We start from the raw sequence: 27,759 nt of genomic DNA, 5'->3' as shown, positions 1-27,759 counted from the left end.
TACATTAAGTAATTTATAAGCTGAATATTATGAAGTGCTGCTCTATCAAGCTTGACAAAAAAAGTAGAGATGGCGTATCTCTACCCTTTGCAAAATATTTAAGTGCAGATTTCAAGGAACCTGCACATGAAGTTATTAAGTTAAGCCTCTAGGATCCAGATCTCTATGCACATATAGACACCAGAGGTGACCCGTGAATATTTTGTGAAGACAAATACTTCAGAAACACAGAGAAAACTGGATGGTGCTAGAGTGTGTAAGGTAAAATAATATAGAAATGTATTGGGTTTGTATGGACAGGTTTTGCCAACCATGGAACAAACTAACCCAGGACTGGCTTCTGGGATTAGCTGTCAGAATCTTCCTCCTGACTAGAAGAGCCAATCCCAGGCAGCTCAAAGACTGCTGTTTGCCACGGCTGGCCAATTAAAAATTATGGTAATCCCTCTGTGAGAACATAAATATTAAGGAAAAATGTTATTGTTCAGATGTAATTGCAGCCAGAGAAGAGTGGGATGAGAACATATGAGGAACAGCTCTGCAGACACCAAGTTCATTGTCACCAAGGAGGGGCAGGAGGTGCTCCAGATGCAGAGCTGAGATTCTCCTGCAGCCCATGGTGGAGCCCATGGTGAGGCAGCTGTGTCCCTGCAGCCCATGGAAGAGCCCCATGCCAGAGTAGGTGGATGCCTGAGAGGAAGCTGTGACCCTGTGAGAAGCTCATGTTGGAACAGGGTCTTGGACAGGACCTGCAGACCTGTGAAGAGAGGAGCCCACACTGGAGTTGCCTGTCCCTGAAGGACTGCACCCCATATAAGAGTGACCCACATTGCACCAGTTTGTGGAGAACTGTTGCCCATGAGATGGACTCACACTGGAGAAGTTCATGGAGAGCTATGTCCCATGGGAAAGACCCAATACTGGAGCAGGGAAAAAACTCCTCTCCTTGATCAGCAGCAGAAACAACTTGTGATGAACTGACCATAACCCCCATTCCCTGTCTCCTGGCACTACCAAGAAAGGTTGTAGAGCTGAGAAGGAGGAAGAAGTGCAGGGAAGCTGTTTTAAGGTTTTATTTTACTTCTCAATATCCTGCTCTGATTTTGTTGGCAATAAATTCAATTAATATCTCTATTTCAAGTCTGGTTTGCTCATGACAATATTTGGTGAGTGATCTCTTCCAGTCCTTATCTCCACCTGTGAACCCTTGGTTATAGTTTCTCTCCCCTGTCCATTTTTGGAGGGGAGTGACAGAGAGGCTTTGGTGGGTTTCTGGCATCCTGACAGAGTCAATCCACTACAAAAAAGTATACACTAACTAGATTTAAGTGACTATGTTTTGAAGATAGTCTAGTGAGACAAATTACATAAAGATACAATGAAAAGACAATTTAAAGCAAGAACCTGTCAATTCCATTTGACAGTATGTATAAGCTTGGTGGAATTATCTAAAATTAATTAATTTCTTCAAGTAATCTATTTTCAGACACGAGACTTCAGAACTATGAAGTCAAAAATGCAGTAAAAATGGCTATACACAGTCAGGTTTAAAACTTTGCTGGAGTTTGTATAGACAGCTGCTGGTTTGGCTCTGTTAATTTACTTCCAGTAGCTGTTGTGGTGCTATGTTTTGGATTATTGCTCAGCAGCTTGCAAAGCCTCAGGGTCTTTTCTGTTCCTCCAATCACCCCACCAGGGCACAGGCTGAGGATACTCAATAAGTGGGGACAGGACAGAACAGCAGCTGGGACTGCTGCCCCAAACTGACCAAGGGGACATCCCATACCATATGGTGTCATGCTTAGCAATGACAGCCATGGGAAGAAGAGAAGGATATTTAGAGTGATGGAGTTTGTCTTCCCATGTCATCACTGATCCCTGCTTTCCTGGATATAGCTGAATATTTTCCTGCCCACAGGAAGTGGAGAATTAATTTCTTGGTTTCCTTTGTTTGTGTGTGCAGCTTTGTTTTCCCCATTAAACAGTCTTTATCTCAACCCACAAATTTTCAAAATTCTACCTTTCTGTTTCTCTCACCATCCCGACCCAGGGTAGTGAGAGCCACTGCATGAGGCTCAGTCGCCTGCTGGAACTAGCACGCAGCAGTAACAACAAGGTATTCTCCAGTAAGCAATAATTAATTTTCAATTGACTGTTTTTCATTTAAATTTACTATGATGCATAGAGATATTTAAGATATACAGCAAAAAAGCTATAATTGAAAATGTGTCCACCAGGCTTAAGTAATTTACACCCAGTGCATGATGCAAATTTTTGGGTTTTTTTTTGCTAATGAGCGGGATAAAGCCAGTCAGAATCAGTCAGAGATAAATCTAGCTGGTCAGCTCACTGATTTTTTCAGTCCTCAGATTTTGCACACTGTACGGTAGTAGCTAGTTCCATGACTAAACATCTGACTAAAGAAACATCTGATTCTAAAGAAACAGTGTCTATCATTAATATTTCTTCCTGTCTGTGAAATAGAACTGTCATTTGATTATCTTTTTTTATTGTATTTCAAATACAAAGTTATCTAAATACATTTTTTTTAAGGATTTATTAAATCTGATGCTAGCATTCTGTATTAAGAATACAATGATCCAGAAATAATCTTGCAATATATGACATAATCTAAGACACTGAGGCATGTTGGTCAGTGGGTAACAGCAATTTAAAAGCACACAAAAACTCACACAAAGAGGTGAACATTTTTGCCAAAGAAACCAAACATGAAAAATAGGATTTAAACTGAGAAAAAGGTAACATTAGAACCATTAAAATGAGATATTTCTAAAGAATTGGTTGGGCTGTGTAGCAAAGTATTTTCTCTCCCAGATGGAAAAGTTAGTTTGGCAGTCTCATGTGACAAGTTTTAAACTTAAATAGCAAACATTAATATATGTATTTTAACTCTGCATACTGGAATTCAATAAAGAAACCAAATTAGAGTCTGCTAGATTCCAGAATTCTAATATATGTCCTTGTCATCTTGATCAACTATACCATACTTGTGCTAAAGGAAAAACTTGAGGAAACTAGCTACATGAAGAAAGCATGAATAAGTAATACCCAGAACTGCAACTCATAAGACTTAAAATCTGAATTGTGTAGGGGAGATGTTCCAAAGATTAAACATAGATTTTTATATTTCTAGATAATTTAATCTCTACAGAAACAAATGTAAAATTTTGATAGTAGTTCTAAATATACTTTAAGCTTTCTGTTGTCATCAATAAAACATCACAAGTAAGCATGTGTAAGTCAGTCCCCACTTTCTACCAGAAACACACACACAATTCTAGGGGAGATTTAATGATGATAGGGTGAAACATAGTTCAGCTAAGGGTCAGGAAAGGTATTTAAATGGGCAGTTAGGAGTTAATGAACTGAAAAATTCCACAGATAATGAGCAATTCTGAGAGAAAGATACTCCAAAGATATCTAATGAGATGGCTTTAACAATGAAAATAATGGTTCACATATGTGAGACTAAAAATATTTCAACTTAGAAATTGTGGAGAGAAAATAGAGAAAATATAAGAAAAAAATATAAAGAAATCAGATTAAACTACTATGGTGGTACTTCCGAGGTATCCTTACATAAAGGAAATAAAAAAAGCTTTTAACATTGGAGATGTTTGTATCATTTATATTGTTTATGAAAAGGATTGGGCTTAGGATACACAGTTGTGCTGAAAATCTAGAGCAAAGACTACAGAACAATTATTCACTTGATTAGAGGAGAAAAGACTGCTCATATACATACAAATTTGCTGAAGACCAAGCAAATATAAGTTCTACAGTAATGCAGGAGAAAAACTATAAGGAGATATCTCTCCAATATTTCCCCAGTATTCAAATGCTCAAGTTAACTGAAAAGATGGGTTGTCACTCAGTTGTAGGCCATGACATGTATATGTGTTTTAGCCTAGAAATATGGTTTGACTGCAGGAATATCACCCTACATTAACAATAAGTGGATAGTCAACATTAATTACAAACAAGGACTTACACTATTTCAAAGATTTATGAAGGAAAATATTATTTATTCTGTAATTAATAAAATGTGAATTTAGAAGAAGTACAACTATAACCCACATACAGATTAAACAGTTATTTTGTCTTCAAATATGTGAAGATAATAAAAGCAATCACTAGATTTGTGAAACAGATGAAGTAAATATGAAATATAAAGTAAAACTAAAATATATTGATTTTGTGCTTTATTTACCTTTGAATATGCATTTAACATTTTAAACTTAAATTTAACATTTTAATCTCAGTCTTTCAAGGAATCTCTGCTTTTAATATATTAGAGCCATCATTTCTTCACTTTTAATATTAGACATTAAACTATTCTTTCAAAAACTTTTACCTGATACAGTAAGGTAGTCAGCAAGGAAGTGCAAAAGGACAAAGTCATTTTGTCAATGAGAAAGAAAGAATTATTCAAAGATAGACACTGAAATTACATACGTCTGTCCCCTTCCCCATGACACCTGTTTTTCAGAAATGAAAACTAAAAGAATGAAGGTAAGCTGTAGTTTTCCTCATTGCTACTTGTATAATTTGTTCAGTGATACCCTGTAGTATCATATTTGCCTCAATGCAATATTTGTAAATATAAGAACACTGGAAAAATACTCCAAGTACTTCAACATCTTTGCTGGCCTTACACCTTAATCCAGTGTTTCAAAGGTTTTTTTGTACCCATAAAATGTTAACCTTAATAAAAAAATGGCTTCTTTGGCTTTTATATTCCTGCAGAAGCAAATTATTTTTATAAGAGCTTAACTTGGAGAAAAACTGGGGCTGACCTAGCTGATAGATTTCAGTCAGCAAAACATAAGAAATAGAGTTCTCTTAGTTGACACTAAAAAGTCTGTCACTTTTGGTTTAGGGCAATACTGTATTTTAGGGCAATTTAAAATGAAAGGAAATATTTAATATTTAATTTTAAAGATATATTAACACACAAATATATGTCTTTAGAAATGGAATTTTTTTCCATTTCTTTCTTCTATAAATATATAGTGTTTTCTAGTGTTTGTCTAATACTCCATGCGGTTGGGAAGAAACTATAGTACAAACGTGCTCATTGGAGAGGCCATGAATAGAACAGTTGACACCAAGTCCTTCTGTTGAAAACCACCCTGTGTTAGTATGAAATGAATTACCAGAAGATGAAGAAGAAAAATCTCCTTCAGGTACCAGTCAAAGCTAAGTAATGATAATGTACCTACTTATTGTACCATTTTCAAACTGATCAAGAACATGAACAATTAATGACACTGCAATTCATTTTCTGCTCCAAACAAAAATGCTTCCAATAACAATAAATGTATTATTATTTATGAAAAACGTTTTTGGAAATGCAATGATCTCAATTCCACAAATATACATCAAATGTATATTTTTTTCTTATTATTTGAAATACATTGCATATCTGCTAATTTGCAGAGAAAATGAAAGTTTTTATCAATCAAAGGTAAATCTTTGGTCAAGTACAGATCCATTTAAATAATTCACAAACAACTTTAGCTCAGGATATGGGTCAGCATCAACACAGGAGATAAGAACAGACATATATTTACTGTGACAGATCTATGCTTAGAACCTATGTGACTGACTATTCTTCTAAGCGATTTATTAAATATTTGAACAAAGAACTGTGATGATTATTTGACCTGAGAAATTAATAATTGAATGATTCTCCAAAGAGTTCTTAGTGAAGAGATTACCTTATTAAAAATGAACCAGCAAAAATATTTTCTTGAGCATTTGGTGCTGCTATTGTGTCTACTACTTGACTGCTGGATACTGAAGCAGTATTTGGTTTTGTGGTTGCAGGCTTACCTGATCACCATGTAAATTAAAAGGGAGAACAGCTAAAGTGTTGCTGTGAGTCCTGAAAGCAATTCTGCACAGTGGAATCAAAAAGATAGGGATAAAAATGAACATAATTTGAACTGCACAATCTTTAAAAGTGGAAATAACTTGTGACAAAATAAAATGCAGCTGGGCAAAACTCCATATGAACCTACATAGTACAAATGAACTCACATGAATTTTTAATAAAATTGACCATACACTTTGGAGAAAATGTGGAAATCAGCAGTGTTAGAATTTCAGAAATACTTCTATATTTCTATGCTTCTTTTGCTGCTTCCATTACTTGAAAAAAATTGTTTCATAGCATTGCCAGTGATGATCCATGTCACAGAAAATGCCAGGGCAGCAGTAACAAGGCATATTCTAGCAGGAACATTCTTACTGTACTGATGGCTACTTCACACAGAAGGGAACTACTTAAAAGTGAATGAATAAACATCAAAGACTAATAACACAGCAGGACTTGTTCTTTACACCACCTTGTGTAGTTAAAAACCGCTATTTCGTTATGCTAATCATTTAATTCCATCTGTTGAAATCCTGCCAGCCACATGTCTAACATAATGACAGAATTTGTACTTCAGAGTGTCATTCACGTGTCTACCATGCCTATAAACTTCTTCCCATGGACAATGCTATAATTGTATAAAATAAACTGTAATATATTTCCAAATGGTAGGTGAAACATATCAATAGAGCAGCTATATCTTTTTGGGAGAAGTGACACAATATCCTAAGAAACAAATTAAATAGGCCTTTGCCAGCTCTGCAGGCTGGAGACAGTTAGAGCCAGGTGTCTCCTCCCCTCAGCAAGTAAAAGTGCTCAGGCAACTCCCAAGTACTCCCAGTGCAACATATGCTGCTACTGCAGGTGTTGCTTTGGCAGCACTGTAAGCTTAGCTCTTAAAAATGTTCTTGCTCAGTTATCGTTTTGTCAGATGGCCAACTTTCTTCCTGAGGAGAAAGACAAAATGGTTGAGGCTGAACTCCAAACATTTTGCTACCATAGATTGAACAAAAGTGTGGGGGGAAAAATCACATTTCCAACCAACAAAACTAGGGAGACTAAGAAATGTGTGTCATTCAAGAAGACACTAAGTCTGGGGAAAAAAGAGGTTTTTTTGCAAGCAGGTATCTCTCCAGCAGAGGGCTTTATTGGTATGATTATCCTAAAACTTCTCACAGTCTTTTCAGCCATAATACATTGGGATTTTGTAAGACAAGAAAAGGCAGAAGTTTTGTTTTTGCTTAACATTGAAGCCTACTTGAAATAAATGTTATTAAAGTCAGAATAACCTCTAATAACAAAATTGGTCTGTTTAAATGAAGATGTTGGTTTCCTTGGTAACTTTATCATGTATGTATATGACCATGTTTGCAGAGTACACTCTTCCAGATTATCTGTACAGAATGGTAGATAGCTGATATTCCAAAGAGCAAAATGCCAGCTGCTCTGTGTCCAAATCAAAGATTTAAAGAGGTGATTTATACATCAGTAAACTTTTTAACATTTTCTTTCTTTATAAAAAAAAAAAAATGAGAGGGATTTTTTACCTGGATAGATAGCGATAGGGCAGAGGTTTAGTTTACATGTTAGGAAGAAATGCTTTACTCAGACAATAGTGAGATCTGTAACAGGTCACCCGAAGAGTTGTGGATGCCTCATTCCTGGAGGAGTTCAAGGCTAGATTAGATAGGGCCCTGAGTAATCTGGTTTTGTGGGAGACACTATTGCCCACAGTGGAGTTATGGGAGTTGGAATAAGATGATCTTTAAGATTTCTTTCAACACTTTTTTTTTTAAATGATTTTATGTATTATTGCAAAGGGAGCTAAACTGAGAAAATTTATCTATAAAGTTTATGTTTGCTTCTTGTAGACTTTGCTTAAAATTTCAAAATTAAAGTATGTTTTCTTGCAGATGTCTATGAGGTTGGATGTAACTCTCTTCCTCTCCTCCCTAAATATCTGTGTACTCAGGCTCTGCTGGAAAGAACAATTTGTCCCCCAAAGTTCAGTGCTGGGTCCAGTACTGTTCAGTTTATTCATCAATGACTTGGATGAATGAGCAGAGGTCTCCTCAGCAAGTTCACTAATAACACAAAGCTGGGAGGAGAGGCTGAAATCCCAGAGTGTTGTGCAGACCTTCAGAGGGACCTTGACAAGCTGGAGAGATGGACAGGCAACTGTCTGAAACTCAACAGAGGCACATGCAGAGTCCTGGACATGGGCAGCTCCACAGGAAAATTAGGATGAACTCTTTTATTGTGTGGTGACTGCACACTGGAATAAATTGCCCAGAGAGATTGTGAGGTCTCTCTCACTGGAGATACTCAAGAAGCATCTGGGCAGAATGCTGTGCCATGTGCTCTAAGATGACACTGCTTGAGCAGTAAGGTTGGGCCAGATGATCCTGTGTGATCCCTTCCAACCTGACCCACTCTGTGATTCACACCCTGACCTCCATTCTAACCCCCATGGTAATAAGTGAGGAGGAGATAGGCAGGACGGGGTGGAAGCTTTGACAGTATATAAATTACTATGCCTGAGTCAGGCAGGTGAAAGGATGCAGGCCACACCAAAAAAAATGGTTTATTCACTACAGGACTCAAGATGCTTCCCTGTATGAGCAGAAAAAAAATGGATCTGAATGGTAATGATTTATGGGGGCACACTAGCACCATCCCAATATATTTTTCCTTCTTTGTGCTACCTTCTAAACTCAGACCATGGCTGTATTTCCTGTAGCATTTTCTTACTATTTTTACAAGTTTGGATTAAGTGCAAGCTTTTGTTCTGCAAGTCTGTGTGTATCACCTAAGTCTCAAAAGACTCATACTGAGACATTTTAAACAGTGTTATATCATACTTCCATAGTTTTATTAATTGCTGTGCTTTCACTTTCAGTTCATATTGTTTCTGAACAAGTGCAAGGTTCAGAGTGGGCCTATGCTTAAAAACATCAAAGATCTGCCTCTAGAAAATTCAGTGTGTAAAGAATCTTAAGCTAATAAGATGTATAAATAGTAAATGATAACCCTATGCATGAGAAAACTTGAGTGCAGAATAGATCTAATAATGGAGATACTAAATGCTTTCAGAGAAGTACCCAATATTCAATAATGCTTATCTTGGCTGAAATTCAGTCTTTGATATCTTTTACAATAATATGATCAATCAGTGCTTGCAAGCCCTCAAGAAGTCTATTGAAGAGGCTTTGTCCTCTTGATTGGTGCTTTTTTTCTTTGACTATGCAGTATATTGTGTGCATGATACAAAGTCAAACTAACAGGAACTTCTGAAAGAAACACAAGAATTTACTTTGCTTGGGGGAAACATCAACTACATTGCTTGGAGGAAACATCAATTCAAACTGGAAAAAAAAGATGAATGAAAATCATAACAAAAACTTACAAACTTTAATATTATTTTAAAAATTAAATATTGAATGTGTGTCATGTACATTGTGGTAATGTTAAATGATAATGGTAATGTGTCAAATACATAACATTTAACATCCTCTTTCATGCTACATCTGTCATAGAATCATAGAATCAGAGAATGGCCTAAGTTAGAAGGGATCTCAAAGATTTGCAATCCCCTGCCACTGACAGGAGCACCTTTCATTAGACCAGATGGCTCAGAGCTCCATCCAACCTCCTTAAACGTTTCTGAGGATGAGGTATCCACAATGTCTCCAGGCAAGCTGTTTCAGTGTCTCATGACTCACAGTAAATATTTTTTCCCCTAAAATCTAATTTAAATCTATCCTCTTTTCAGTTTAAATCCATTTCCCCTTGTTCTGTCACTACATGTTATAAAAAGTCCCTCTCCAGCTTTCTTGTAGGCTCCCTTCAGGTACTGGAAGGCCACAATTAGGTTGCCCCAAAGCTTTCTCTTTTCCAGACTGAACAATCCCAGCTCTCTAAGCCTTTCATTATAGGAGGGGTTCTTCATCCCTCTGATCTACTTGGTGGGCTCCTCTGGACTCAATCCAACAGACTGATGTCCCTCCTGTGCTGGGGACCCCAGAGATGGATGCAGCACTCCATCTGGGGTTTCACAAGAGTGGAATAGAGGGAAAGAATCACCATGTCACACTATTTCAAAATTATTATACATAAAATAAATAGACAGTAGTGACACTGAAGAACCATTAATATCTGCACTACCTTCAGTTTATGCTATTATATTTTAGTGTAACATTTTCAATGTTACATTTTTAAAAATAAAATTCAGTAGCTCTGAATTGAAGACTATATGTATTTTCTGAACAGCATGAAGATTTCTTGTGTATCAAGTCTTCTGCCCACATATTTATACAAATGTACAGAAGTCATTAGTCATCATTTGCTTCAGAAACAAAATTTATTTTTCCATGCAAAGGCACATTATTTTTTTACTTCCAGTGATAAGGTTTAATGTAATAATTTAAATATATATCTTAAACTCTACTTATACAGTATTTAGTACTGGAAATATGGATTATTCATTTATTTCTCCAGATTAACACTATTTTTGTAACAAAGTAGTGTACATAAATATGCATATATGTGAGTATAAATATATATGTAGTCTTGCTGATGTCAGTTTTTTCATAATGGGATTTTACTGTAGGAATCATGAGAAAAGGGGATGTCTGAAATAATATAGTGAAAGCCAATGCAGAATTCCTCCACTCCCTGCCAGCTATTGTTGGTCTCCTATTTGAAGGATGGATATAGCTTGGAGAGGATTTTCTTTATTGTTTTGAAGCAGCTGGTTCTGAATCTAAAGAAAACATCATGCTGAGCTACCAGGAGCTGCATTCATTCTCATTTGAAAGCAGGTCATGCATTCATCTTTGCTCTCAATTTCTGAATAATCTCAGCAATATGTGCCACACATGCTGCTTCAGCTCTCTGAAAAGATTCATACTGGTAGCATCCTTCACACACTTATTAGTGGTCTGGGCTTGTCTTCCTTTTACTTCAGATTCTAAGTCTGCACACTTGCCACAATGAGGCAATTGCAAAGTCTGCCTATGTCATTAACTGTTTTTTTTTTTTTTTTTTTTTTTTTTCAGGAAGAAACGTTCACCATTTCCCTCAAAACAAAGGGAAATATAACATAATTACTACAAATTTTGTTATTGCTTTTCAAAAGGTATCCACAGATTTGAAACAAGACCAAATGAACTGTCAGCATAGTACTCAACAACAGATTTAACAGTGTATTTTCATCTTCAACAGGAGCTTCATTACTGAGAATTCAATCTGGGAAGCTATTTAGATCCTATCCCCAAAGGTGTCAATTGTTCTGTATCAGTCAGTGACATACTCAAATTAGTACCCAAAAAGCTCTCAAAATTAGGAAGCATTGATTTTTACTTTTAGGTCTTTTTTTTCTGTACTGTACATCAACCAAAGAGGAAAAAGAGAGTTAGCAGCAGTAAATGGTAATTTAGCTACATATGTTTGGTATATTGTAATCTATTCACACAGCTCTACAGCTCTAAAGAATAAATTCAGGGAAGACAATGCAAATTAGAGGCCACTAAAGTGTTACACAGACTGCTCCATTTGGCCCAGTTTGATTGTATAACAATTACAACAGTGACAATCGACTAAGGTGGTATGATGCTATTATTTATTCACTTCTACTGATAGCAATTCATTGTAGGTATTTATATGCTTGTGACTGAACTACAAGACAAAGCTCATGTTACTGACTTTACCACTCTATCCAAGTAAAGCGTCTATTCAAATATTTAGAGATGTTCCAGCTGGGCTTATAGTGTGGGAAATTAACCATTTATAGGTTCTTTGACCTCTGCAATGTTAAGCACAGTAGCTGTTGGAGGCAACTTAGAGAAAACTCAGAAGATGGAAAAGGAGACAGTAATACTAAACAAATGCTTCTGGAAGAAAGACCTTGGAGCAGCCTCTTTCCAGACATATCTATATAATATTTCATGAAATAAGTGTCAGAGAAAAATCAAACAAACAAGCAAACAAAATCAACAAAAACAAACAGCAAAAACAAAATCAGAAATGAAAACAAAACCACTCAAAAACTAGCAAAATAAGCAATGGCTGCCAGACTTCAGAATAGCACAATGGATTCTTTTATGGGATCTTATAGGTAGTATTATGCATGAATCCAAAGAAAATGGTAACTGATGTAATACACTTTTCCATTAAGAGGTATGCTATGATGATCATCTGGATTGCCTTCATTTGTTATTCACTAACCAATAAGACAAAGGTAGATGAATTGTGCAGCTACTATAAGAGAACAATTTATATGCTGGTGGGTAAGGGTTATTGTCACCATGTTTTATAAAGATTGTAAATTTTTAAAAAGTGTGTACCTGAAGTTTCCTAACTGCTGTGGTGTAAATGAAGGAATCAGCAATGAAAATAGGTACTTCTCTATTGTGCTTAAAGCAGTGGTTCCACCCACAGTAAGTTAAGAAAAACAAAGATAATTTGTGAGGAAAATATAATGGCTGTTTTAATACTTATAACAACATAGAAAATAAGGTGTCAGTGGCCTTGGGTGATTTATTAGCTGGAAGAAGATTAATACTATGTTTACCTTCAAAAAGAAAAAGCAGAATGGAAGACTGCACACTATTAGGCCAATTATCTTTGTCCCTGGAAAGGTCATGGGCAAGGCATCTTGGAATCCATTTCCAAATATTCAAAGGACAGAAAGTTAATCAGGGGCATTTAATAATTATGAACTCAGCTGCTCCTCATTGGACTTACTGACTAGACCCTTTTTCCACATGCTTTGGACATGCTCCAGCACTTCATTGTCTTTTTTTATCATTGGTGCCTAAAACTGAGCACAGAATTCAAGGTGCAACCTCACCAGAGGCAGTGGCCCCTTCCCTAATCCTGCTGGCCATGCTGCTTCTGATACAAGTCAGGATGCCACTGGCCTTCTGAGTCACTTGGGCACACTGCTGGCTCGTGTTCAGCTGGCCATCAACCAGCACCTCCAGGTCCCTTTTCTCCAGGCTATTGATTCTTGTAACAACTGCAGTTACTGTTAAAGACTAAGGCAAAGAAGGCATCAAGTACCTCAGCTCTGTGTGCCTTGGTTTACACTGTTTCCCCCCTCGCATTCAATAATATAGGAATTATATCCTTATCCCTCCTTTTGTTGCTAATGTATTTATAGAAATATTTTTTTATGCCACTAGGAAGATTAAGTTTAACTTGGGCTTTGGTGCTTCCAATTTTCTACCTGTATAACCTCACAGCATAGAAAATCATAGAATGATTTGTGTTGCAAGTGGACCTTGAAAATCATTTAGTTCTAACTGCTCTTGAAAGGGACACTTTCAACTAGACCAGGTAGACATCTTTGTAATTCTTCCTAAGTTGCCTGCCCCTACTTCTAAAGGTCACAAAAGGTCACAAACTCTCCTTTTTCTTTTCCTGAGTTCCAACCACAGCTCTCTGTTGATCCAATGTGGTCTTTATCCCTGGCATGTCTTTCAGCACATGCACAGTATGAGATGGTTTATCCATCTAATTAAGATTCTAAATAAAAAAGGAAAGTTTGCATTTCTTCAAAACAAGTGAAAACAATATTTGTCACCAATATTGGCATTCATAGAATTTCTTCCACTGTCCGATTTTCCCCACTACCTAATTTCTATTTTTTCATTCAATTATATTGCACCAGAAAAATTCTCAACAGTGCCTAATGTAACATGTCTGGTAGCCTTCCCATTGAAGACAATTTCAGGAAACAAGCCTGCAGATTGTTGGGATTATTCACCAGTAAGCTATAAATTTAATTTCTCAGTTCAAACTGTTTTTGTTTGCCAAATGTGGCAAGACTTAGAGTAAAAAGCAGATACTTCTCATTTTTTTCCCAGTGCCTGCAACCTCTCCAGAGAATGTATTACAATGATACAACTACGGCATTGCACAAGGTTTATAGCATACAGGTTTTTTAAAAGTTTACCATTCCATGCTAACTTCACTGCTCGCATTGACAATGTAGTGCCTAGAGTACCATCTTAATTTCTTAATCTAGGTAGCTGGAGATATTTAAAACTGTTAAGAGATTTACAAAACAATCCAGAACAAATGTTTTTACCAACATGCAAGTAAGAGTGGGATAGAAAATTGGCTTGCACCTTCCAATTGCACCTTTAACATTTTCTAAACCTTGGATCAAGCATTACTAAATAGATGGGAGAAACTAAAATAGGAGTTAACTGTTTGCTGATGAAGAAAGTAATCAAACATAGTCAAAGAATTGCTGATGACCACAGTCTCTTCCTTCTTTTTCAGCCCTCTGCATGTTATTATTTTTAGTTTGTATTACCCTTTCCAAATCAGTTTAATATTTAGAATAAAAATAAAAATTCATTCCAACAGACCACTGGCAGTAAAGAATTATGTTTTATGCTTCTTACTTTTATAGCTTTGCAATTACTTACTGTAGGTCCTCTACATTTTCTTGGAAAGCAAAGATGACCGAGTTTGTTCCCTGAAGTCTTTCTGTTCTCTTTATTTATTAATTGAGAGAAAAGAGCAAATACATTTCTCACTGTAAGGCCATCACAAGTAGATTGTTGATGAGAAAATGAGAAAAATAATAGGAATACTTAGTAGGAACCAAAGTACCTAGTATCTGAAGAACATATTCAGTAATGTTCACAGAGAAAAAGAGCATGTGCAATCAGGCAGTAAACAGTGTTTCAGGGAGACTTATCCAGAATGATTTATACTCACTTTGGATAAACTGAGTTCTGGAAGAAATCAAAATAAGGACACATATAAAGCAATATTCATTACCTGGATAATACCCTCTTTTTTCCCTTTCTCTTACTCTTCTCTATGCCCTTGCCCATCTCTACAAAGCATCAGTCTATACATCTGAAGGACAATGAGAGCTTGCTTTTTAAGAAAAAAAAAAAAAAGCTCTAAATTTTTTCAAACCTACTTCATTTACTCACCTTGTTAAATGCAGTCTACAGTTAAATTGAATAGGCATAAGCTACCCTGCAACTTCTTCAATAAATGCACTTTAAAAAGCAAAATAAATCAATCATTCAATCCATCAAATAAAACCTGCAGAAATTCTGTTGTTTGAAGTAATGACCTGAAATAGGCAGGCTTTAAAATTTTTTGTGCTAACAAGGTAAATGGACAAGTTTAGAATAAGCCTTTTTCATACAGACAAGTTGAAATGGTAATACATCTATCTTGGTCTTAAAATAAGGAGTAATATTTTTAATTGCTTTTTGATAGTTCTTGTAACAATTTTTATTGTAAAAAGTGAGCATATCCATCTAATTATTAAAAAATACCCTCAAGGATTCTAAAGTAAACTGTTGTCTTGTAGTCTGAGTTAGCAGACCTCATATGAAGCACAGCCTTTTTTTTTTCACTTTGAGAGCTGTCACACAAGTACAAGGTATGAAATTTCTTATGTTTCCAAAATGCCAGTAAATTTGAATTCTGCAAAACAGTAAATAAGGGATTTTAAATAACATATTAAACATTGTCAGCTGTCACATTATATGACTTGTTAATATAATGTAACCAAGTATAGTAATCTTATTTTTAAGTGATGTAAATTCTGATAGGTTTCTTGCTGCTTTTGTAAATAGTCACTATAAAATACTCTTAGCAGTGCATTTGTCATTTTTGTACATGTGCTTAGAATATACATTTTAGAAAGAAAAAAAAAAGAATGCTATAAATATCACAAAGATTTGAAGATTAACAGCAAAAATATCAATAATGACATGTCTTTAAACCACTTATAACATGCTTTAGTATTTCACATGGAATGCTGAATAAATAAGCAGCATATTATATCATAAAGCACTGTGAAATTTTAAATATTTTTCTAGGTCTTGGATTTTACTTAGGAATTCATGTTTTGGGTAAGTTTGAATTAAATATTCTCTGTGTATAACTAGAAAAAAAATAAATGTTCTGTTACAGGTACATTCCCACCTGCTCAGTCCCTTGTATAATGAGGATGTGAATGTGATTCCCACTAGCTATTTTTATTTGGTTTCTGTATCATAAAATCACAAAACAACTTAGCTATAAAAACAAAGCCAAAACCCCAAACCAATATATACATAGGGTAGAGGCATCCTGTGTCTTTTAAGACAATGAATTTTTTAAAGGTTTGCTTAAAAAATAGAATATAACAATTGGCAATAGCTATTCAGATGGAAGATATAAAACGGTTTTATTCTGGGACTGGGCAGATGGGTGATTTGTATTAGATTTGTGTTTTGCTTTTGGGTGTGTTTTTATTCCTACTAGATTTTAGTGCCTCATTTCCAGACACTGCTGTCTGCATTTTTGTAGACAATGCTAATTCTCTAGCAGATTGCACTTTACTGTTGAATTTTAGAACACTAAAATGATAAGGAGAGTAGGTAATTTTAACTAGGTGAAGTTAGTTGTTGTTGCCATTATAAATGTCACTAGTAAAGGCTGAGGAAGAAAAAAGAAAATATCACTAGAAAAGGCTGAAAAAATATTGACCATGCATTTATTAAAAAAAAATATATATAGTAATGTTTGGGATATGTGTCTTAATGTCTTGCCTTTCTTCATGCTCCACTTTTACAGCTTCTAGTCATTTTCAAATTTCTATATTTCCCTTTTCTTATTTAATTAGCTAAATATCACAGTAGGTAATTAAAATTGTTTTATATGTTTGAATATCAAAACATGTAATCCACTTGAGTGACAGAATGATAATTTTCCTCTACCTTTGCCCAGAAGGATACAGGTATTCTGTCAGGCATATTGTACACATTAAGCACCTTCAGATACATTATTTGTTAGGTTTGCATACTTATTCCAAATCCTGTGATCTTGACCTTCTGGTTAATTTGGTAATACAGGCACAGCCCCTCTAAAACAGACCTGTTGCCTCCTTATGACTGTGGTAGATTCCTTTATCCTTCATGCAACAGAATAAAAAAAGAGCAATATATAAATTAAATACTCTTCTCAAAAATATTTCTAAAATTATTCTGGAAAATAATTGATTTAGAGAACTATTTTTTTAACTACATATTAACCTTCTTTTGATTACAGTTACAGAACTATAATCAAAGTTTATAGTTCAAAGTGTAGGGGCATGTTAATAGTTATTAAATGCAGTTTGTTAAAGTAGTTTTTTATATTAGCAACTATCAAATAAGGACTATGATGCATTTGTTCTTTTTTCCCTTATATTCTTGTCATGTAAGCAAGAAAAATATAGGACATGATGTGTATTTTTATTATAGTATTTCATTTGATAGTGTTACAGTTGGTATTTTTCACATGAAAACAGCAGCATTTGTCATTATAAAATGAATAAATAACTAGAAACTAAGATTAACATAATTTCATATTCTTAGTTTTCTAATGGTAAGAATAAGATTTTGATTAAATAAGAAAGTATAATGTACTAAAAAACCATGTATACACATATTTATATGCGTTTGCATATACATATACCTAGATATAAAATAATGATACATACAGTAGTATAGACACACGTAGCATGCTAACTTTGTCTAACTATTCTCCATGGAAGCTGCATCTTAGTGATCAGCCAGCTAATGGTACTGAAACACCTGTGTTCCCTTTCCTCACAGCATCAATGAAAAGCTTTTGTTATGAGAGGAATACAGAAGGAGAAATAAACCCATGCCATTGTATAAATTGCAGAGTCACTCACAGCCTGGATACTGTGTGTACTTCTTGTCCTGTTGTGTTAGTAAAGGAAAAATAGTCATTAAAAAGACTTGGGAAAGGGCAACAAGGATGACTAAAAGTTTATGTTGGCTTCTGAAGGAGGAAGGACTGGGAAAACAAGAAACCTTTACCCTAGAAAGGAAGAGGTATAGAGCAATGTGGCAGTGGCCCACAAAAATAAGGAAAGCTTGGCTTGGAATCATATTTTCATTCTCTTTTTCCACACTAAATATAGGATAAAGCTAGCAGCAGTTAAAATTTTAAAAGAGGGAGATATTCCTCCATGCAACAGATAAGACCTGTGGGTCAGTTTGCTGTACCATCTTGGTACAGGACAGCTGATATGGGCAGGGATCTGTGGAGATTGCCTAGGCAAAGCCCCCTCCTCAGAGGAAAAGTTTATATATAGTTCAAGGGAAGATGGTGCAAGTAGACACTCACTGACTTTTACTGAACAAATGAAAACAGGCTCAGGAAAACTCCCATTTCAGAGAACATAAGAAAGTACTGGAGGACAAATAACGTGTACATTTCACTTTTTTTCCTGGCAATCCCCTTATGGCCACTGCTGGAAATAGCATACAGGGTTCTATGGTTCTTAGATTGAATCCATACACACTTTCTTTTGTTTTCATGCAACCTAATACACATACACACAATGCAAACACTAAAATATTCATGCTTCACTAAGTACTAGGTAGTCAATTATGAAATCAGCTAAATCCATCTTGTTATCTACATATAAATGGAGTTGCATCTGTTGTCATAGACGAAACAGAGTGTACTGCATATATATTCATAGCTCATATAAATGTGAGAACATATTGTTTTATGACTTTAAGCCAGTTTTAAGAGATTCTAATGGTCCAGTGATGTTGCTTCTTCCATATTAAAAAATTACTTGTTCAATTAGCAATCTTCTAGCAGAAGCAGGCTTTTTCTGTTACCCAGCATACAAGACCTGAGTAAGCCTCAAAACAAATACTTTACTATTAAATAACTTTTTGAGTTGATGGGGGCACACAGCTCTGTAAATTTCCCCATGTTAAGTCTTTTGAAATAGAGGAGAACTTTTTGCATATTGCCTGGAGGTACAGTAGACATGAACAATTCCAAAGAATAGCTCTATTTCCTTTGGGGTAAAAGACTGAATGTGCAGTACTGATAAATCACATTTCTGATTAAAAATACTTAACAAATACTAAACAAGTTTGATTCTGAAAAATATTTTTTTTGATACAGTTGCCTAGGTTGCCCTACAAGACTGCACTTCTAAGGTGTGAGAGGATGGATTGTGAGACGAGAGATAGTGCTGAAGGCAACCTTGCCCCTGAGGAGTTGCAGCTGCACTAATTACCAAAGAGTAGGAACAGCCTTGACCTCAGCAGGTCACAGTAAGGATGGGTGTTATAAAGGAGTGGGTTAGGTGATTGAGAGGAGAGCTGGAGTTGTCTGGTTGTGCTGCTGTGAGGAGTAAGGATCGGGTGGTTATGATAGGGACAGTTAGGGTTAGGTGGTTGTGTGGAAGGAAGAGAAAAGGAGTCAGAGTTGTGAGAAGCTGCCCATGGGAACTCACAGAGAGAAGGTATGGAATTTTTGCAGTAGGATGATAAAGTGTTGGTGACAGTCAGTTCCCATCCACTATCGATTGGTGCCAAGCACTGATGCTGACACTAAAGTCCTCCCACAACTGTTTGCTTCATACCAGTAGTATATTGTTTATCTTATACAAGCTCTAAGACAAACCATTATACATTACCATTTCTTATATGCTGTCTGCATACCACTGCCACAGGATAATACATCTTCCAGACTCCAGTTTTTTGTTCATACAGCCTTGCCATGCTTGAATTGTTTTAATCTCTTTCCTAGATCCCTGTAGAGGTCCTAGCTAATTATGAGAACTGCTGCTCCTTACTCAAACAGATCAAGAAAATTAGAGCACATGGGCACTCAAAACAAGATGTTCTAAAATCTAAACCCAGCTTCCTTATCAGTAGAATAGAAGAATAGGTAGGTAGATATCATAATGAATGTTTAAAAATAATTGCATTTTATTTGGAGGAAATGTAGAATAACAATTCTATTTTAGAGTTTTTTCCTAAGATCTCATGAGCTGAAGAAAGAAAAAAATTCACATTTTTTGATCAGTAATTCTGTTGATCAACTGTTCACACTTACCTGTCTTGAGTATAAAATAATCTTGTAAAGACACTGCCAAAAAAAGCTTCAGTACTGAAAAAAATATGTAGTCAAATAGATTAAAAAAAAATTGATTTAAAAAGCACTAGTCCTCCTTTGTGAATCAAAATATAGAATTAAACTTACTTGTGGTGGTACGCATCTGTCAGACCCACAAACAATAATACATTAAATTATACAAAGCACATATGTTCCACCACCATTTACAAACCACATATAGTGCTGAAAAAGTCCAATGAAGCTATAATATTCAAGAATATAATCTAAGGCAAGACCTGTCATAGGACTGCTGACATTTTTTTCACCTGATCAGGCCGAAAGCACTACACAGATAATCCTTCCAAGAGTCTATGAATTCTGAACCTAATCAGCAGGAAGTACTGGAAATGAACATTTGAAAAAGGTCAATGCAAGAATTAGACGGGAAGGAAGAATATTTTTTCTCATTATTATGCCTATATTTTGAAATCCCAAGCTAAACATACTTAATGGTCAGGGACTAAAGGATGTAGAAGTGGAGATGTAAACAGTTTCTATTCCCCAGAATATTTGGAGCATTCCATGAAAAGGCTTTGGCATTCCTATTACATATTAATTATATCAATCATATGATTATTGGATTAAATTGTCTTCTGAAAGGTCCCCTGAGCCCAATGTTATCTTTATTATTAATTTGCTGATTCATGCAGTGTTTATTGTTGTGGCAGCCAGCACCTTTAACTGAGAAGACTGAAATACAAAGGAAGGTTGGTGGGCAGCTTTTCAGATGGTAATCTGTTTCCTGAAGCACTGCTTCAGTGGCAATCTGCCCAGGATAGAACTGAATTACAACTCCCAGCATCCCTCTCATTTCCAATGAGTTGTTTTATTTTTAAACCAAGGGTTTGAAGATGGAAAGATATTTCAGATAACACACAATTCAAAGACTATCTCAAAGGGTATTTTTCATATTAATTTCACAAGGAGCCTGTAGGGTTGTTCATGTAATTGATTCATATGTAATTCAAGGAAAATTGAAGTGTTCATTGTACTACTGAGTAAAATATCACATACATCATAGATGAAACTGGCAGTGGTGCTCACAGTTAAGACAACCTGACACTTGCCCATTATTGGACCATTTTCACAACTTCCTATTTTTTGATCTGCCAGCCACAAAACTGAAACATCCCAAGACATCCCAAGTCTTTCAAACAAGAAGACTCTAAGCAATACTGGATTAAAGTCCTTTTGCTGCCCATTCCACAGTATATAACAGGCATTAGGACTCATTATTTGTTTGAATGTTTGTGTTGTTTTGCTACAGTAGGAAATATTTCTCCTTTATTTTTTCTGAATTCCACTTTTCTATCCTCCATATAACTCCTATCCTTCAGTTTGTACATGAGCAATGTTCAGACTGCTTAAAACGTAAATGGAAGGGTACAAAAGGAGTCGGGTTCACATTGTAACATTCACAGCACAATAGCAAATCTGACTTTATGATCTTTTTATGTTTCTTACTTCTATTTGTAGACATTACTTGGAACTGTAGCACCTGCTGAATGATAAGAAAGGGAATTATGTCTGTTTTCTAAAGCATATCAATATATGAGAGGAAATCAGCTGAAAAAAGTCCTTTCCCTGGACCCCATCAGAAGAGACTTATATCAAATATGTCACTTCTTTTTTCAGGATCACAACTGTATCTTACATCAACCTACCTTACTGTAGTATTATAACACTCATGAAAACCTTTGTAATCTTGGCAACACTAAAAATTCGGATTATAATTCCCTTCAACTTCCCTGAATGTGGTTCCATGAAGTCCTCCTGATGGTCAATCCTGGGGTCAGAAGCACTTACAAGGTAAATATCCTTAAAATGTTTGGTGTAAAATCTCAAGCAGAAAAGGGAAACAATATAGCCAATTTCATTTAATTCAGAGGATTCATCTGTGAAAGATGAAAGGGTGCTGCAGTACTTAAGCTTGAAAAAAGGAGTCAAGAGCTGGGAAAAGAAACAGGAGAATGCACAGGATTGAATTTTCAAATTTGCCATCAAATAATGAGCGAAACAGGTTATGAGACATCTGAGTCACAACAGAAGTCTTTGTGCAGATAGTAACCCACTGCAGAATCAAGAGAGTGTGAATTACTTTAGCATGTATTGAAAGCTCTAAGCTAAACCATGATATTTTTTGAGTTGTCATGAGATAAACACTATTTAATATCTTCATCAATGACATAGATAGTGGGATTAAGGGCACGTTCAGCCAGTTTCCATATGACACTAAACTGAGTGCTGCAGCTGATTCACTGGAGTATGGTACCCAGAGGGACCTTAAACATGTGATTTGATAGGAGAAGATATTTATGTTTCTGTCTTAAGAATGTTTATTAAATAAGTTCTCAGTATTTAATATTTCTACAAATGTAGCAATTGAAAAGGGACTTGGATATTAAGATATGACATAATAATGTAAAAAGTTTATAAATTAGCCTAATTTTAAACCCATATTAAAAGTATGCAAGATATAAAATTGCATGCATTTAGGTAGACGTCTAACAGCTGGAGAATGATGATGATGGATCTTAAAACGTTGTTTTGGATATGTGTCTGTGCACATATAGTATGTAAATTACCTGTCATCTAAATTTGATTGCAAGTTCATTTTCCCTTTGAGTATAAAACACAGGAGTACATACATAACAGTAACATAATAATTTTAAATATTTTAGGGTCACTTTATGTTAGACATTTCCACACATGTTAAGCAATGAATGGTTTAAGATAACAATATTTTTGACCACAAGATTGTGCACCAAATCCATTTGAGTTCATATAGTGCACATGGTATCAGTACTGCCCTGAAATATTAGCAAATCAATGTGTATTAACTTAAGCAATTATATGGCAGTGTTCATACTAACCTGCAATGAAACGTTCTTCCAGGTCCATCAACACATACACCTCCATTGTAACAAAGAACTGAGTTCAGTGTGGACTCACTGCAAACATCAATATCGACTTCACAAAACCTGCCAGTGTAGCCACTCAGGCAAACACAAACAAATGCATTGATGGCATCTTGACAAGAACCTCCATTAATGCAGGGAGCAGATTCACATTCCTGAGAAGAGAAATAATAATACATTGAATACACATCTTTAAAGCTTATTAATTACTCATTCAGCTCAACAAGAGCAAGAGACTGAATCTGGAGATTAGAAAAAGTATCTAACATTTTGTTGTCTGCAAAAGAAAAATTTACACTTTGACACAACTTTTTTAATGATTACAACTCATACTCACTATGCTTGTTCCTACTCATTAATCTTGCAGATATGCAGATATAGCTTTATATAGGCAGTTTACAACCAAAAGTATGCAATCCCAATTATGATTAAATTTTTAAAGCATGTTTTTTGAGCCACAGTCCTACAATTATTTCTTCTAATTTTTTACATTAGGGGCTACTGCTGTGGAAGAAACACAGTAGTAAGGCGATTATGGACAAAATATAGAATTACTTATATAGATAAGTATATAACTGCAAACAAGCCTCTTATCAGCATTTCCTGATAAATGTTTTCTCATTATCAATTAATGACTAATATTGCAAATAGAAACATGTTTATGTGTTCACATAACAATTTCCTTTGATAAGGTTAATATAAAAATCATCAAATTCAAACCAGACAAATTAGCAGCAAGTTAATATTTCTCCAGAATTACAGGAGAGTTTAGTTAGTGCAATAGACAGTGCAAGGAACGTGTGTTTGCCCTTGATCACAGAAATGTAGTTTTTATCTGTGTCCCAAAGGAGTTGTATTTTGCAGCTGCAACCCAAATAGTCTAGCTAAATCCAGTATTTTAAATTTATTTTCACATTGCTATAACTTTAGAAGGTTTAATTCTTTAAGGATGTCCAAGGGCTCTCACATTTCCTGCAGGTACTACAGTAGCTTTGCCAGAATGTAAATGCAGATACCCATGGGGAATTGTGAGAAAACAGCTTATTTTCCTATAAGCTCTCCAGCTGGGTGTATATATGATGATTTATTAGTGAGCATTACATAAGCTAATTGAATTATATATCCCACAGGAAGATGGAGATCGCCCTACAGACTGCCAAAATCTCTGTGTCTGTGTTCTAGAAGTAGTCTTTTGCTATATTAGTTACTTTTTTTTTTTTTTTTATGGCAGACAGTAGTGTTCTTTTTTGTTAAAAAAAATCTCAATTCTCATTTCCAACTCTCTTATTTTTTTTCTATTCCATTAATTTGTCCACTCTTCTTAATTGTTATTCACTTCTACTCCACACTACAAACCCAAAATTTATTTATTCTCATTAGCAGAATAAATTAAATCTTCATTAATTAATGTATCAATTTTTTACTTAATTATGATTCAGAAGTTAAACAAAAAATACTGAAATCATTAAAGTAACTAAGGATAAATTCAAAGCTCAGACTAAAGTTCATAATTCACTATCACAGTTGTACCAAGTTTTGAACAAAACCTTTTTATTTTCTTCTGTGAAATGTTATTTTAAGAACATTGTTCTTTTAAGAATTTACAGTAAGATAAACGTCAGACATTTTGTAGGAAAGAAATCACACCTATCACTTGCATTGACATCAGTGCATCTTGATGTGCTGCAGTTAAGTTTGTCATTAGACTTGCAAAAAACCAGAGTACACTATTACCAGAGACGTGTTAGTCTGCACTGCTCTTAACTCATTCAAGAAAATTTTGTCAGCATAAAGACAGAACTATGTTAAAAATGCCACAAATAACTTTATCCCAAAGTTGATGAGCTACCACACTACCACCAAATGCTGTAGCTTGTAGTCTAAAGAACAAGAACATGAGATGACAAACTGAAGTCACAACACAACTGTTACCAAGTTTTGCTTATCTTAGATCCCACCAGAGACTGATTTTACAGCATGATGTTAGGAAATAGTTGGCTCTGCAGAAAATTCCCAGCTACCCTGATTATCAAAGACAAGTTCATTGAAACACCAATGCTATTTTCATTTCGTCTTCCTTAATATAAGAGGAGATTGAATCTTAACTATGACCCCTAATCAGAGAGCTGCCAAATCAGAGCAACGATAGGGACTCAGTCCTAGAAATGCTGTCTCTCATGTTGTCTCTCTTCTTCAGTACAGTAGGAGAAAAATACTTTCTTGGTCACTTCAGTTGCCCAGTTCCCAACCTAATAATATATATTTTAACCTTTTCTTGCTTAGAAGTGATCAGATAAGGAAAATTGCCTCTGAATAACGAAGAAAAATGAAATCTACAAGAATAATATTCACAAACATGGGTCATTTTAGCTTTTCCAAAATATAAATTTGTTTATATATAGGAGTGTCACAATTACCAACTTATTTATACTTAAATTTGTAGTTTCTTATTTTCATGGAATCTTTTCAATCTTTACTAAATCTGGAACTTTAATTTTAACAGGAATTGAAGAATACATAATTTTTAAGATTCAGAAACAAAATTTTGATCTGATAGCAAACCTCTTAAGTATTTGTGCAACTTCTACCAACAGTTTGCTAGCAATAAATATTTAGAAACAAGCAAACAAACAAACAAAAAAAAAGAACCAAAACCAGACACACAAAAAACTACCCAAAAACTAAAAAAACAACCAACCAAATATAAACCACCACAAGAATAATACCAAAATTAAACTCCTCCCAAAAGGCACAAAATTACTTTCAGCTCTGAGTTGGACTTTTCAGAAGAATTATTCCATTTAGAAAGCAGAGAACATGCTAAGACCTCCAGGGCCCACTGAGCAGTCATAACACTGAGAGGTCACAAGGCAACAACATAGCTTCGGCTCCCAACTTGTTTTCTTCTTCAGGACTTTCTACAGATGTCCAGTACTCCTTTTAATTACTATTCTCTAAGATTTCTTCATTTTTTTTCAAGCCCTACTTTCATTTTTAGTTTTCTCTGAGAACACTGAAAGTCTCATTGTATGATGGGGCACCTTCGGCTAGTCCAGCTGTGAGCAGGAGGCAGTGGCAGTGCTGGGTGCAGCTAAGCCCACAGCCAGGGCAGTGGCAACATGTTTAGGAAGTGTATAAAAATATGTGGAAAAGCATTGGAGACAGGAGTGAGGAACAAGTGTGAAAAAAAGCCTTGCAGGTTGAAAGATCAGAGTAGAAGAATGGGGATGCAGTGTCCACCAGGGGATCCCTGGGAAGATCCTCAAGAAGACCATCATGAAGCAGGTTGGCTCCTTCTAGCCCTCAAAGGACCACACAGGAGCACGTGGCCACACTGCCACATGCGTGATCGTCACACCACAGCAGGTAGATGTGCCCTAAAGGAGGTTGCAGCCCATGGGAGAGCCCATGGGAGAGCTCCTGGCAGGAGCTGCAGCCCCTTGAGAGGAGACTCTGCAGAAACATGTTTTATGGCAGGTTGGAAGGAAAGTATTCTAGTTTTTCATTAACAGTAATTTAAATTATTCTTTCCTGGGCTGAATCTGTTTTTCTTGTGACAATAATCAGTGACCATGACCAATCTCTCTGTCCTTATCGTGACCCACAAGCTTCTCTTCTTATTTCCTCACTCTTTCCTGATAAGGAAAGTGCAGGAGTGGCTGTGTGGATGTGTGGCAGCCAGAAAAAGGGAGCTCACCACACCTGGGTGTTCATAGGCTGTAAGACTTTCTTTTCTGTCCAATCAGAGCAAGTAACCTGTCCAAATGGAGCTGTAATGCCTAGCTTTCCTGTGGCCATCATTGCCCTTTTCCCCTTTCTGTTTCATTTGTTCCATTCAAGGGTAGCTTCACTCAAATCAGGGCTACAGCCACACACAGACAAGGAAACCAGGACAGAAAAGCTACTCCTATGACCTTATCTTCTCATCTTCTTGTTCTGAAGGGGTTTGTTGCTTGCACTGTCCCCAAAATGCCCCACCCTTATTGACTTCAGTTGAAGTGCTCTGCTTATTCCCAAACCTTATTCACATGTGTAAGAGATGCCCAGCACTCACACTTTACAGCATACCAGTACTCTCCTTCCCAGTTTATCTTTCAAAACAGGGATGGCTTTTATAAGTTCCAATGCAAATAAAATAAATGATTTCACAAAATAAAAGTTATGCAATTGTAATAATTTGTATAGAGTTTTTATCAGCTCTTCACTAGTATGACACACTTTATTCTCATCCAAATATCTTTTGAATTTTCTTACAGCTGACCTCCAAGGAGTGAAGCATGAGGCATTTCTTATTCTGAGTTTTTTGGGTTTTTGGTTTTGTTTTTTTTTTCTGTGAAGAATGGACTTTCTCCATTTTGGAGATATCCTAACATGGAATCCTTTGAGTTTATATGTTGTTAACCAGCAATGAACTTGAAAAAGATTTTAAAATTATAATGGGCAAGCTGTCAACATGAACTCTCTATGGAAAAATTGGCTAATTCTACCCTTAAGTCTGCAGAGAGGGGAACGAAGACTTACACTTTGACTTACCAAGACAGGTGATTATTTCTCTTTTTATGGTTAGTGGAAACTGAGACATTGTGCCAAGTTCTAGAATCTGTTTATTACAAAGCATGTAAAAAATGTAAACTATAACATGATTTAAGTACTAGAAAAAGTACTTCGCAATGAGTTAAATCTAAGAAAAATAGCAATAGAATTTTTAGGATAGAATTCTTTTTCAAAACCATTATTTCATCATATATATAATTTTCACATTATACTGATGAAAATATAGTAGATAATGGTTAAGCATTATTAGACAAATTTATGGAGTATAGATCTGTTTCTAGCTATTAAAAGCAATAATGTGAGTTCTTTTCTATAAGTAGTTCCAGAATTCTTGATAGCTCTATGAGTGTTCTCAGGTTTACATAATCAACAAAAAAAATTGAGAGAGAGAAAGAAAATGGCAATACACAGTAATTTTCACAAAAA

The 27,759-nt window shown here is 35.5% G+C and overlaps 1 protein-coding gene across 1 annotated transcript in view; it reads right to left on the bottom strand.

Annotated features, from left to right (window-relative positions):
• LOC110468097 (protein eyes shut homolog) overlaps window positions 1-27,759 on the bottom strand; it is a 597,595-nt gene that overhangs the window by 364,639 nt on the left and 205,197 nt on the right. Inside the window, exon 18 of the mRNA XM_077782364.1 lies at window positions 22,735-22,934. Coding sequence (XP_077638490.1) covers window positions 22,735-22,934 — 200 coding nt within the window. The remainder of the gene's footprint in view (window positions 1-22,734; window positions 22,935-27,759) is intronic.

This window comes from Lonchura striata, chromosome 3 (assembly GCF_046129695.1).
Source record: "Lonchura striata isolate bLonStr1 chromosome 3, bLonStr1.mat, whole genome shotgun sequence".
Classification (NCBI taxonomy): domain Eukaryota; kingdom Metazoa; phylum Chordata; class Aves; order Passeriformes; family Estrildidae; genus Lonchura; species Lonchura striata.
This window is presented reverse-complemented; position numbering and strand designations above follow the sequence as displayed.